This window comes from Musa acuminata, chromosome BXJ3-5 (assembly GCF_036884655.1).
Source record: "Musa acuminata AAA Group cultivar baxijiao chromosome BXJ3-5, Cavendish_Baxijiao_AAA, whole genome shotgun sequence".
In the NCBI taxonomy this organism is placed as follows: domain Eukaryota; kingdom Viridiplantae; phylum Streptophyta; class Magnoliopsida; order Zingiberales; family Musaceae; genus Musa; species Musa acuminata.
Window position 1 is genome coordinate 42,322,929 of NC_088353.1, and position 12,608 is coordinate 42,335,536.

Sequence of the window (12,608 nt, forward strand, 5' to 3'; positions counted from 1 at the left end):
AGGCAGGTACAAAATCATACAAATAAAACATCTTAAGAAGTAGCTCTTGAAGCATGCATGATCTTAAAAGTATAATATTACAAGAATTGTTCAGTGAAGATGTAGGTTGCTCCCTGCAACAAGTCAAACGTTACAGCCAGGGGCATCAGGGCAGCAAGCTATAAAATTTTGCCAATTGTAAAACTACACAAGCCTATAGGTAGTATAAGTTTCAGATCATAAGAATATGCATAAAAAACTTTTATTTCACTAACAATCATGATTATGTTAACAAATATAGCATGCAAAATTCATTATCCTCCCGGTCTTAAAGATTCATGCAACAAATTACCTTTTACTAATAAGTTATTGATCACTTTCTCCAGCTCTGGAAGCAACAATATCCAACCGCATCAACCAGTCGATTCTTGCAAACACAGTATGAACGATCAAAATAATGTATTAACGTATCAATTAATATTTGGTATTAAATCCAGTCTTTCACCATTAAGAAATATGTTACATATACAAGTCTGAGAGGAAATTGATACTGCCAAGATAAAATTTGATATCCCACACCTTAAACGATTAACTGCTGCTGAAGTAAAAAAAGAAAATGCCTGAAGTACATGGTGTTTTGGTGGAGAAGGGGAAGATAATATCCTTCATTGTCATCCACACCATCAGTGGTGCCTGCTAAACAATATTATCAATCGTTGCTCGATACCAATGAAGTTGCACAATGTCACCAGCAAAATATCTCACCTAAGATATTAGTGAATATGAATTTCTGTCTACAAGTGCCAGGCAGCACTCACAATCGTGACCACAGCAATGCTCTGTACCTGTCCTCTAACCAAACAGACTAGAAAGACCTAGTTCCCCTTGTTGCAATTCCTTCTTCCGTTGCTCTGCAAGTGGATCAGGACTCTTCATTATCCTTCGTAGGCGCCTGAATATTAAACGAGACAAAAATCATGAGTCACATATAACAGAATCCAAGGAAGTCTACGTTCAGCAGAAGTTTTTTAATTCAATAACTTTAGGCACCTGTCCTGAGCATGTTGAGCAGGAAAAGTAGGCATAAATTCCTTCGACTTTGGCAATGGAACCTCACAGAACCAGTGATGATTAAGTGCAGCTTCCGCTGTTATTCGCTGCATTCACGATAAGTGGCAAACATTAGTCAATCAAAGGAAGACAACATAAGAACCAACTTCAATGAGAAAATTAATTCATTCAATCAAAATTACCTTTTCAGGGTCATATGTAAGAAGTTTGTTTAATAAGTCAAAACCGGCTTCAGACAGGGTTGGACGTCCAGAAAATGATGTAGGAGGAAACTTTTCCCGTAGCTTATTATACCTGCAAGAAAAAGGAAGCAATTTGCTAAATGACAAAACATTAAAAACGCATCACCTAACTGCTAGTGCCACCAAAGCAAGCCATAAAGCTTAAGCAAGATCATCCATAGCTCGAGGCCTGGAAAAGGGTGGTGTTAATAAGAATGACAATAAAGCTACCAAAGCTTATAATTGCATGCAACTACCAAAAAAAGTAGATGAATAAATATTTGACTTACGGCTGCTTGACAAAATTAACTTTAACCCCAGGTAATTTAGCAAATCCAGGCCATATCTTCTCGTTCGGGGTACCGAGTGCCCTGAATATCTGTAACAATGCTGGTTGAATTAGGGGATATGAACAAAAAGAGGCAAAGGGTAATAAATAATAACTAGATGAAGCTATATTATAAGGGGAAAAAACCTTGTCAAGTTGATCAAACTCAGTCTTTCCACTGAATAATGGTTCTTTTGCTAAAAGTTCAGCCATTATGCATCCTAAGGACCACATGTCAATTGCAGTTGAATACTCCTTAGCTCCTAACAGAAGCTCTGGTGCCCTATAATAACAAGAGCAAGAATGCTAAAGAATGAGGCTAACTAGCTTTGAAGCATTGCAATTGATTGTGCCATCAATACATAACAATAGATATTACAAAATCATACACTCACCACCATCTTCATGAAAAGCAGCAGAAGCAAAATAAAAAGAATTTACAGAAGTAGAGTACATAAGAGTGTAACATACCTGTACCACAATGTCACCACCAAGTGAGTGTAAGGCTTCAATGGGCTGCCATATTGACGAGACAAGCCAAAATCACATATCTTCAACTCTCCACGATTATTTAAAAGAAGATTTGATGTCTTTAAATCCCTAGTGGAAGGGAAAGTCATTCGAATAAGTAAACTATGGAGACAAAGATAACAGAGCAATACACGTTACAGCTAAAAATTCTGAAAGTACCTATGGAGTACCCAGTTGTCATGAAGGTATTTGACACCTGAAAACAGCTGCAACATCAAGCATTTAACCTCACTCTGACTAAATGGCTGCTTCATAGTCTCCATCAGCCCTTTTAGATCATGCTCCATGTATTCCATTGCCATGAATATACTATCCAGGCTGCTACCAACTACAACTTCCTTAACATCGACAATTGAAGGATGATGAAAAGACAACAAAATGTTTATCTCTCTAAGTGACGTCAGTGGAAAACCCTCCCTCTCCTTCTCCATTTTAACCTTTTTCAATGCTACAATCTCCCCTGTCTTTTTATCCTTTGCACGGTACACAACACCATAGGTGCCTTCATCTATTTTATTCAGCCTCTCGAACTCATCAACACTCCTACAACCTTGCAGCATGTTTATACTCCTTTGGGGCGTCTGTGCTGCTTCAGGTGTCTTAGACCTATGATCTTCAGCATCAAAGTCGGTATCAGAAAGTTGATCACTTGTCTCTGCATTAGACTCATCCCTGTCAACATCCATATAATCACTCCCATCCACCTCAACCTCCTGATCATGATCTGCATGCTCTCCCTCTGAATCAAAGAGCTTAGACAAAGCCCCACTGGAATTTTGTCTCACAATAACCTCACCTAGCTCAGGAGTCGGTGACTTCTTCAACAGTTGTTGCCCTGCAGTGTTGGACAAAGGATTAGTCTTTTTCCTTTTCCGTGCATCATCCTCCTTGAGTTCATCTTCTTCATCGTCGAGAGCACTGTTTCCATCAGCCCATCTGGAGAAGGAAATACTCCGAGCCGGTGCAGGTTCCTCATAATACTCATCTACCAACTTGGCCTCCTGATTGTTATTTTCTGACTGTTCCTGATGTAAATCTACAGAGACATTTGAATCTAGAGGCAACTCATTCCCAAGAGATGGTTCAACAACCTGTGGTGGTACAAAACCCTGAGGCAATGGAGGTGGTGGAGGCAGTGTAACATCTTCAACCTTGCTGATCTTACTCCTGGGAGTAGAAACACTGGATTTCTTATTGTCATCCCTATCCCAAATGATTGGAGAGAATTTCCTTTTCCTAACAGGCATAGAAACGTCATCAATCTCCTGATTCTGGATCCCATTCTCCCTGATCTTTGAAACAGGCGCTTCAGCATCATCTGATCCGCTCCCACTGGACAACTCCCCGGTCTCACGGTCGACATCTCTCTCAGAGAGGTGGCTCATTTTCTGAATATGCCCGCTTCCACCACTCGAATTGCTAGACATGGGGGAGCGGTAGGAGCCATTCACCGATTTCGTTTCCGTGATGTCTCTTTGGCTAGCACTAACCCTATCACGCACGTCCCGATCACTCCGGCCACGGTCCCTATCGCGACCCCCTTCACGGACACGACCCTGGTAATAATCCCTCCTGCTAGAGTTCTCTACATCCGCTTCACGGTCCCGGAACTCGTGATCCCGATACCCACCATATCGACCGGCAGCCATGTTACAAATCTTGTTTTTTACCAAAAGAAACCCTAGAAATCGAGAAAGGGGATAAATCTAGCGGGACGAAACCCTAGAACTCACCAAGCGAGGCAGACTCGAAAACCCCCGATAAATCTCATAAAATCAAACAATAAGGGGAATAAATTTAGATTCGAGCCGAATCAATCATCCCACCAAACTCCTACAAGAATCAACTGGTTGGAAGCGTGGAGAGCGCGGAGAAAGGCCCAATTGAGATGGAACCGATGTAGAACTCGGGAAAGTAGACAGAATGTAGAGGGGACCGCTGAGATTACTGACCTGAAGCGCCGCCCCAACAAGGGTTTCCCCGAGCCGCCACTGGAGATGGGGGCGAAAAGAGGGAACGAGCATGGAGGGGGGGAACTTGTTTATTATAGTACTGCGGGAAGCTGCTTCGATGCGAGCGGCGGCGGAAAGCGCCGATCACTAAAAGGAAACGTTTGTTCCACTTGACCGACACCGACCCGATTAATCTACCAGCGACGCTTTCTCGGCAATTGGCTCGGGCCGACTTGACAATCGATCAGGTGTGGTTCAGGTCACTATAAAGGGCGTTCGTGTGAACGGTTCCGCGCGTGGGCCGGGATCGGTCTCGAATAAGTGGGCCGGCTGTTAAACCCAAACGGTTCAGAAACTCGTCCGGCTTAGCCGCACACCATCCATCCAATTGGTGGTCAAGCATGAACGCTGCAGTATTAGTTTGACTAGACACAAGTAGTCAACTCCTACTTGGGAAAACAGGGGTGAAACAGTACGATTAGACGGTACGTGTACCAAAAAGGTACATTAATTCTAATCCAACAAACAAATTGATCTATTTTGTCGTTAAAAGAATTAGATTACCTTTTTCCTCGTCGTCTCCCATGTCAAACTCCACCTATACATCGTCTTCCTAGTACAAGATAATAAATAGTGAAGGTCGTGTTCCAGTGTGGAACTTCTAGCAATGAAGAACCCAATCCAGATAATGAAAAGAAAAGCCTGGATCGACTTGTTACCGATTCTGCAGTGACATGTTGTTAGGTTGGAAACAAAAGCCTCAATGCCCAGATGATATAATCCAGCAAGCAATCAGATACGAAGTGTCAAAAAGTATGTTAAGTTAATACAGACAATGCCACATTCGGATGATGTTCGAGTGCCGCAAGAGATCGTAGTATGTTCATATGTTGACAGCAGCTTTTCCACTGTATTCATAAATGCTTCAAAAGAGACTGTTACTGCAATAACTACATAAAAGGATCGAAAATGGAAAGACAGATGCAGCATGACCAGAGATACAGACTCGTAGTTGCTCTTTATAGACATCATATACGGTTGCGAGCATCCGGAAATGCAATGTGGGAGTGCAGAAAGTTTATAGAGGAATTTAGAAACCATGAAAATGACAATATTAATTATGATTATTTTAATGACTTGTTGCACAAAACAAAGCTCTTTCATATTCATATGCAGCTGAATAATTATCATCTTACATATAATGATGGTATCTGATTCCCAACAAAGTGGAAAGATAATAGGAAAGTCGACGCCTTTCATGAAACATTTATTCACCATCAGCTACAAGTAGCAAAGGAAGGATACAAACAGCAACAAGCCATAATTTACTTAGTGCAAGCCATATGACGGATCAGGTCAACAACACGAGAGCTGCAAAAGAAGAAAAATTCACATAATTAAAGGAGGAGAAACTTGACAAGCTAAACTCATAATCTCTAATCACTGTTGTCTTGAACAAAAGATGAATTACCTGTAGCCCCATTCATTGTCATACCATGCCACAACCTTGACAAAATTCTCATTTAAAGCAATTCCAGCCTTGGCATCAAAAATGCTTGACCTAAAACGAGCAATCAAAGTAAAAATTAACTAGCATTCTCAATTTGATATTTAGTAATTGTGTGCTAACACATCAGGATATCAAACACTGACTGTCCATTTTCAATGAAAAGTTTCAACATGGTACCTGCTATCACCCACGAAGTCAGTGGAGACCAAGTCCTCTTCTACATAACCCAATATTCCCTTGAGTTTCCCCTCAGACTCTTCCCTGTTGTACAACAATTCAAAATTGTAAACATGAGAAACATTCTCATAAAGCAATCTATGTCGCTGCCATGCAGTATAATGCTCATAAGTCTCCACATATGAAAGCATTGCTCAAGGCCTATGATATGCAGTGTATGCAATTACATATGCAGCTGTGTGCATCTATATTGGCCTCAGCCTATCAACGTAAGTTACAACTGTATGTAGGTTTGTATCTTTTTCTCAATGTTAATAGTTCTATAATTAAATTAGATACATTATCTAAGATTCTAAATCACAGCAGATGGGCATATAACTACAATCAAATATAATTTAAATGTTTGTTTCTTACACTTATCATTTAAATTCTTAAAGAGTATAAATATCATTCCATTTGTTTGTGATTTGGCCATAGCATGCATTTATCTACTTATTTTTCTAATGTATGTTGTGTTTGTGCTTAACTATGTATATCCAAGTATTTAATATAAGCAAGACATGTGCCAGCAAATACAGCCTAACATCACATATACACTATCTTGCATATTGACCAGCTGCATGCAACGACCCACTGATAAGCACTTAGCATGTGCTTTGAATACAATTTCATAAAATGTGGCAAAAAGCCAAACTTAGAACAACGAGACTAAAAAAAGAGAGCATGATCAAAAGCCAAAAAACTTCTCAAACTGCAATGTGATTTGCCACATTATGCTTACGTCATCAAGAAGTAAAAGAATCATTGCAATCTTCACTCAGATCTTTTGCATATATGCCCTTTAAATCCAGTTTAGTACAAACCCCTGTATAATTAGCTAGTATGCCCCCTCTAAACCAATTAATTAGTGTGAATACAACCGTGTATTCACCTCTAGCAGTCAACAGTGACCCAATACATTAAATACCAAATGTCCCATCAGGTAACCTTGTAAACTCATTGGTGTTGAGATGAAAGCATAACAAGTCAATTTCTTGACTCTAGATTCTCAAACTATCTTCGTGTTCTCTTACCCACCAAACCTTATAGTTAGCCTAGTTGATCAAGACTATACATGGCAAATATAATTAGAAGGATGCTTTGCAAGTCGCATTTTAGACCTTTTATAATTAAATCATTGGGATTGGTGGGGAAGGAATAAGAAGTCAGTTCTGTCAATCACAAGTTTCAGAGGCTTACATGCGAAAAATTCATGGCATTATATTCAAGCTAAACCTACTGAACCTACTCTGTGTACATAACTACAGCAAGCAATCATAGTTTCAGCAACTTAGCTACAACTTTATAGTATTGAGAGATCACATAATCCAAGAAATTTTAATCTACTTACTTAATGGCAGCCTTAATCTGCTCATAAGAAGCAGCTTTCTCAAGCCTAACGGTGAGATCCACAACAGAAACATCCACCGTTGGAACGCGGAAGGCCATACCAGTTAATTTACCGTTCAAAGCAGGGAGCACTTTACCTACAGCCTGTAACATAGCGAATGAAATAATTAAAAACCTACTCACAAAACAAATGCATGATGAGAAAATCAACTAATCATACAAATTTAAGTAGAAAAAGCTGATAGAACTGTTGCTTAAGCATTATAGTGTTCCCATATTCAAAAGACTAAATTATATTGGCATTTAGTGCAAATGAAGAAAAATAAAATATTTGTTTGGGTTAGCTTCAGTTCCATCGAAGAAGGAAAAATATATCATAATCAAAAGAAGTTATTTCTTGAGTAAACACAACACTATTGATGATCTCTCAAAGCACATGAAGATAATGTATATATCAGACTCAACTTGTGTCTAGTAATCAGGTTTAATAACTTGAAAATATACTAATAAATTACACCACAAAGACCAACGAATGAACAATCCTTTAGTATAGAACTTATCACTTATCAGTAGACAAACTTACAGTATCTTTACATGCTATATGAACAAATATAAGCCATTAATAATCATGCAAAACAAAGAAGGATAGTCATAACAAACCCAAAAAAATGTCAACAGAGGAAATATCATGGACAAAGCCTTGAAAGTAGCCTTGAAAAAAAGCTAACCAAGCATATAGTTTAACAAATGACACTAAAGCCGAGTAGCTAGCTAAAACTACCCCAACTATAAATGCTAGAGTGACAAACAACCAAATGCGATATTTTTTATCAGGCCTGTCTCAACCATAAAATAATCACATGATATGAACATAAATTGACAAAGTGACCTGCACATATAAGTGCTTATGCAGACACATTTGAGAAAATGTGCCCACTGGCATAATATAACACAGTAAAATATGTTACAGGAAATACCTTAGCAGCACCAGTGCTGCTGGGAATGATGTTAAAACTTGCGGCTCGTCCACCCCTCCAATCCTTGCTAGATGGTCCATCAACAGTCTTTTGAGTGGCTGACAAAAAAAAAGAGCTCATATCACTCACCAACTCTTGATAAAATGAGAAAAAGCCCAAAGTTGAAACGATTTTGGACTTTAAAGCTTTCGTTGAATCAATACCAGTGATAGAATGCACAGTGGTCATCAATCCCTCAACAATTCCAAATCTATCATGGATGACCTGTCACATCATGAAAATCCAACATGGTCATCTAATAGCAAATTATAACATAATGATAAAAGCAGAATCTCAAATTTAGCAGTTATTACCTTGGCTAGAGGAGCAAGACAGTTGGTGGTACAGCTAGCATTGGAGACAATGTCGATGTCAGGCGTGTATGTATGCTCATTCACTCCTACCACAAACATAGGTGCATCTTTGCTTGGAGCAGAGATAATGACTTTTTTCGCACCACCCTGTATGTAGATCAATACACCAATGAAACTTCATCATGGTCTTACGATGCTAGTTTATAAAGAGGGAAAATCATTCACTTGACGAGAAGCAAATCTACTGAGTCTGAAATTCAAACTAAAATAGAAACTCTTTCTCCACTTCTATCAGATTCATGAAGAAAAATTATGTAAACTCTTCGATACTCATAGCACCATCATATAAATTTGTTGCTTTGAACTACGGTCAATTTTTTTATTTTTGTTTCAGCATCTTGCCTTCAGATATTCTGAAACATGCATTTCATTCACCATGAAAGATGAATTTAAGATTAAATAAGTAGCCAGGTTGTCAAATTTACATGTGAAGGTGAACATCATGTTTCAATTATGTAGACCTAAGAGAGATGACTTGCATTCTGATTATGTCAGTAAAGCTAAGGGAGGTGACATGACCTAAAATGAATTCGTCTGGAAGAACTTTACCTCTAATTCATTTGATAAAATCTATAATTCTAGGTGAACTTGTTAATAAGTCATCCAGTCCATGTGCATCACAAGCATAGGACACAAAGCACAGGAACTATTACCCAGTCATGAAAAAAGATCCTACACCTATGCAATCCCTAGAATCATTTTTCATCAGTTAAATCTGACTTCAATGACACAATTGATCTAAAGTGAATGAAAGTCGTCAAGTACCTTCAGGTGAGCAGCAGCCTTGTCCTTGTCCGTAAAGACACCTGTGGATTCTACAACATATTCAGCTCCAGTCTCACCCCATGGGATCTCTTCAGGGTTCCTAACCAGAACCACAACCAACTAAGATAGTTCAAAAAAATGAAAATAAAAACAGGCAGTCATAGTGTTAACCAGCTAATTTTAACAGAAAAGAGAAATGCAGTACAGGCACCTGATGCCAAAGACGGTTACTTGTTTCTCGCCAAAAAGAAGAGTCTTAGTGTCCTTCACTTTGATCTCATGATGCTTCCATTTCCCGTGCACCGTATCATATTTGAACATATATGTCTACGAATCATTATTCAATTTAGAAAGTCAGATCCATGAACAACCCCATCAGAGCTCAAGCAAAACAACTTATGCTTTAAACTTTGACAGTATATGGATCACGAAACCTCAAACAACTAAATCCATATAATCCGCAGTTAAATTCATGGATAAGCAACAAAATTCAAAGATCCAATACCGTTCCAGCAAAATTGAAAGCAGCGAATGTCTGAATTCAAAACGATCAGAAAATAACATGGACATGAAAGAACAGAAGGACAAGTACCATGTAGTCAGTGGAGATGAAGGGATCATTGACGGCCACGAGCTCCACATCATCGCTCTGGAGCGCGACTCTAGCAACCAACCTCCCGATCCTCCCAAAACCTACCAACAACCAAGAATCAAACCCAAAAGAAGCTCATAGATCGATACCATACCTCATCGAACTCCGATCAAAATCCTAAAACTACAGAAGAATCAAACAAACGCGGAACCAACCGTTGATGCCGATCTTGATCTTAGCTGCAAGCAAGTTACCACACAAAAAGGAAAGGAAATCAAAACTAGAACAGAGAAGCAGAACACGCGAGATCAAAAGAAACACGCAAGGAACATAGAAAGGAATCGGTGACGTACCCATGGCAATCGGAGGTGAAGATTCGAGATGAAACTAGTCGAGGTTACGGAGAGAAACGAGGTGGGAGAGGTTTACGAGGTACTTCTTATAGAGCTTTCTCGACTTCCTCTGTAAAAGTAGTAGAACGAAACACGAAGAGCGACACGTGGCGTGGAATGGTGGGTTCGTGGGATTAGAATAAGATGAATGCCACTAAAGTTCGCACATATATACGGAGACTGCCACTACGCGTTCACTGGAACCATGTAAAACCACACCGGATGGTGGTGGGGCCCTCATTCTCTTCTGTCTGTGGGTCCTCCAAAAACACTGCGTCGAATCCTAAGTCGGGTCGGTGAACGAGAAATTTAAGAACATGTAAATAAAAGTCCGATGCGCACCCTCTATTTTATTTCATATATTTATTTTATCACCCTTTTTTTCTATTTTTAAACCAACCTTTTTTTTGTCTCTTCTTAATCATCATCAAGTTTGTAATAAATTAGATTAATATCTTGCTTATATGGGATGAAATGTGGAGGGGTTGAGAGGAACCAAGTGGCTTTAATATTTGTTGATGGAAAAATAATTTCTTATAATCTGATAAGGGGATGAGAGAGTTGATACAGAGTTGGTATTGTTTGGTGACATATGGCATGAACTTAACACCTACAAGACTGCCTAACCTCTTATTATTTAATAGCTAAAGTTTAGGGTGGTAACTCACTTTCTCATGGAAAATGCTCTTTAGATACTGCCCACTATTGACCTTTTAGGTATATAAATGTTATGTGATATGATATATTAATATGATGTGTGGTATGACATGGCATGATGTAATACAATATAAGATGATCTATAATATGCTATACTGTGTAAAGACATAACACAACACAAGAATACTGAAAAAATTTTGAGTTGTTTTTTAAAGAAAATATTCATATTTTATATATTTCCCAAAAGGTATCTTTTTTTTTTTCAAATAACACCTTTAATTTTAAAAAAAAATCTGAAAGACCCCTCAAAAGTTTTTAATCAAATTTTTATGCTTATTTTTTATCATTTTTAACTATTACAATATTTTCATTTAACTCATTTACAGTATTTTTCAATAATGTTTATAGTACTTTATTAGTACTAAAACTAATAGTAAAAAATATTATAAATGACATCATATCATGCCTCTTTAGCTTTCATTATTCATAGAATATTATAATTTCATAATTTTATATTTATAGTTAGTTTGATTGAAGTTAGAAATATATTTAGATCGTTTTATAGTATTTTTAAATAATTTTTAAAATATTTTTATTGTAGTAACCAGGCTAACAACAAAATGGATAGTTTAAGTATTTTTAAATTAGGATTACTATCAAAAAATAAAATAAAATTAGGGTACCAATTGAAAAATACCTAGATATTTTATAAAAAAATCTACCAAAAATTTCAATGTAATATTCATTATACTTTACTGATGTTTATTTAAAATTAGGGTTTTCTTATGATGATTATTGAAAATGTGTGTGTGTATATATAATATTATCCTTTTTTTTATCGACTACAGACTACTTTTCACTAAAAATCCTAAATGTAAATAGCAAAGCATAAATGCAAACCATATTTTATAGTGATTCGGTCGTCGTGACCTACATCCACTCTCAATTCCTCTTCGGTCGAGGCCATCGGCATCCACTAACGATCTTCTTTCAATGGGCGAAGATCAACTACCCTTTTACACCCCTCTTCTCCTTTTCATAGGTTTAGAGATAACCTTTTACAACCCTCTTCTATAAGGTATTCCTCACACACCTTCCTTGAAACTCTCTCTAAAATTTAGGAGGAGGGAACTCAACTTTCGAATAGAGTTTACAACTTTAGAATCACAGAGTTTTGCTCAACTTTCTTATTGTTCTATGTAGGAATAGTAGGGTATTTATAGACCACAATTGGCTTAAAAAATGGAGCAAAAAAATGTCTTATCTTGGGTTTCCCGGGTCCTGGTGATACCATCGCCTACAGCATTGACACTGGACGGTACCACCGCCTAATCTAGCAGTACCACCGCTTGGGAGACTGTGTCTGAGCGGTACCATCGCCTGACACTGCCATTGGGCAGTACCACCGCCCAATCTGGTGGTACCACTACCTTACACAGTCTCGGAGATTGTGCCACCGATGGTGCCACCTGTTGGGTCACTGTTTGAGCATTTTACTTAGCCCAACACAGTCCAAACTTAGGCCCAATTAGCCTTTAATTGAGTTGGCACAATTCCAACCCAATTATGTGCTAACTATAAATTTTAATGCATACTCTAAGCTAAATAAGTCTGATAAGTCTAGGTTTCTTCTGGCGAGCTTCCGGCGAACTTC

At 38.2% G+C, this 12,608-nt stretch overlaps 2 protein-coding genes across 6 annotated transcripts; both read right to left on the reverse strand.

Annotated features, from left to right (window-relative positions):
• Window positions 1-421: 421 nt before the first annotated feature.
• Window positions 422-4,227, reverse strand: LOC135585352 (cyclin-dependent kinase G-2-like). 5 transcript variants are annotated; one of them, XR_671798.3, is made up of 8 exons: window positions 2,290-4,207; window positions 2,071-2,199; window positions 1,747-1,882; window positions 1,562-1,650; window positions 1,233-1,344; window positions 1,030-1,136; window positions 745-931; window positions 422-672 (listed from the first exon to the last, which is right to left on the reverse strand). XR_671798.3 is itself a non-coding variant. In XM_065151686.1 (8 exons), the coding sequence occupies exons 2-8, from the start codon at window positions 3,777-3,779 to the stop codon at window positions 832-834; spliced, it is 2,163 nt and encodes a 720-aa protein (XP_065007758.1). In that variant the 5' UTR covers window positions 3,780-3,963; window positions 4,083-4,227; the 3' UTR covers window positions 422-831. The 5 variants fall into 5 exon arrangements, 3 of the variants coding, with proteins under 3 accessions (XP_065007758.1, XP_009402725.2, XP_065007759.1); XR_671799.3 differs by having other exon boundaries at window positions 422-675; XM_065151686.1 differs by having other exon boundaries at window positions 422-931; window positions 2,290-3,963; window positions 4,083-4,227.
• A 961-nt stretch (window positions 4,228-5,188) lies between these two features.
• LOC103986429 (glyceraldehyde-3-phosphate dehydrogenase 2, cytosolic) lies at window positions 5,189-10,406 on the reverse strand. Its single transcript, XM_009404449.3, has 12 exons — window positions 10,259-10,406; window positions 10,121-10,144; window positions 9,906-10,006; window positions 9,525-9,640; window positions 9,314-9,413; window positions 8,489-8,635; window positions 8,339-8,399; window positions 8,136-8,233; window positions 7,160-7,302; window positions 5,770-5,853; window positions 5,554-5,643; window positions 5,189-5,453 (listed from the first exon to the last, which is right to left on the reverse strand). The coding sequence occupies exons 1-12, from the start codon at window positions 10,260-10,262 to the stop codon at window positions 5,408-5,410; spliced, it is 1,014 nt and encodes a 337-aa protein (XP_009402724.2). The 5' UTR covers window positions 10,263-10,406; the 3' UTR covers window positions 5,189-5,407.
• Between the last annotated feature and the right edge of the window lie 2,202 nt (window positions 10,407-12,608).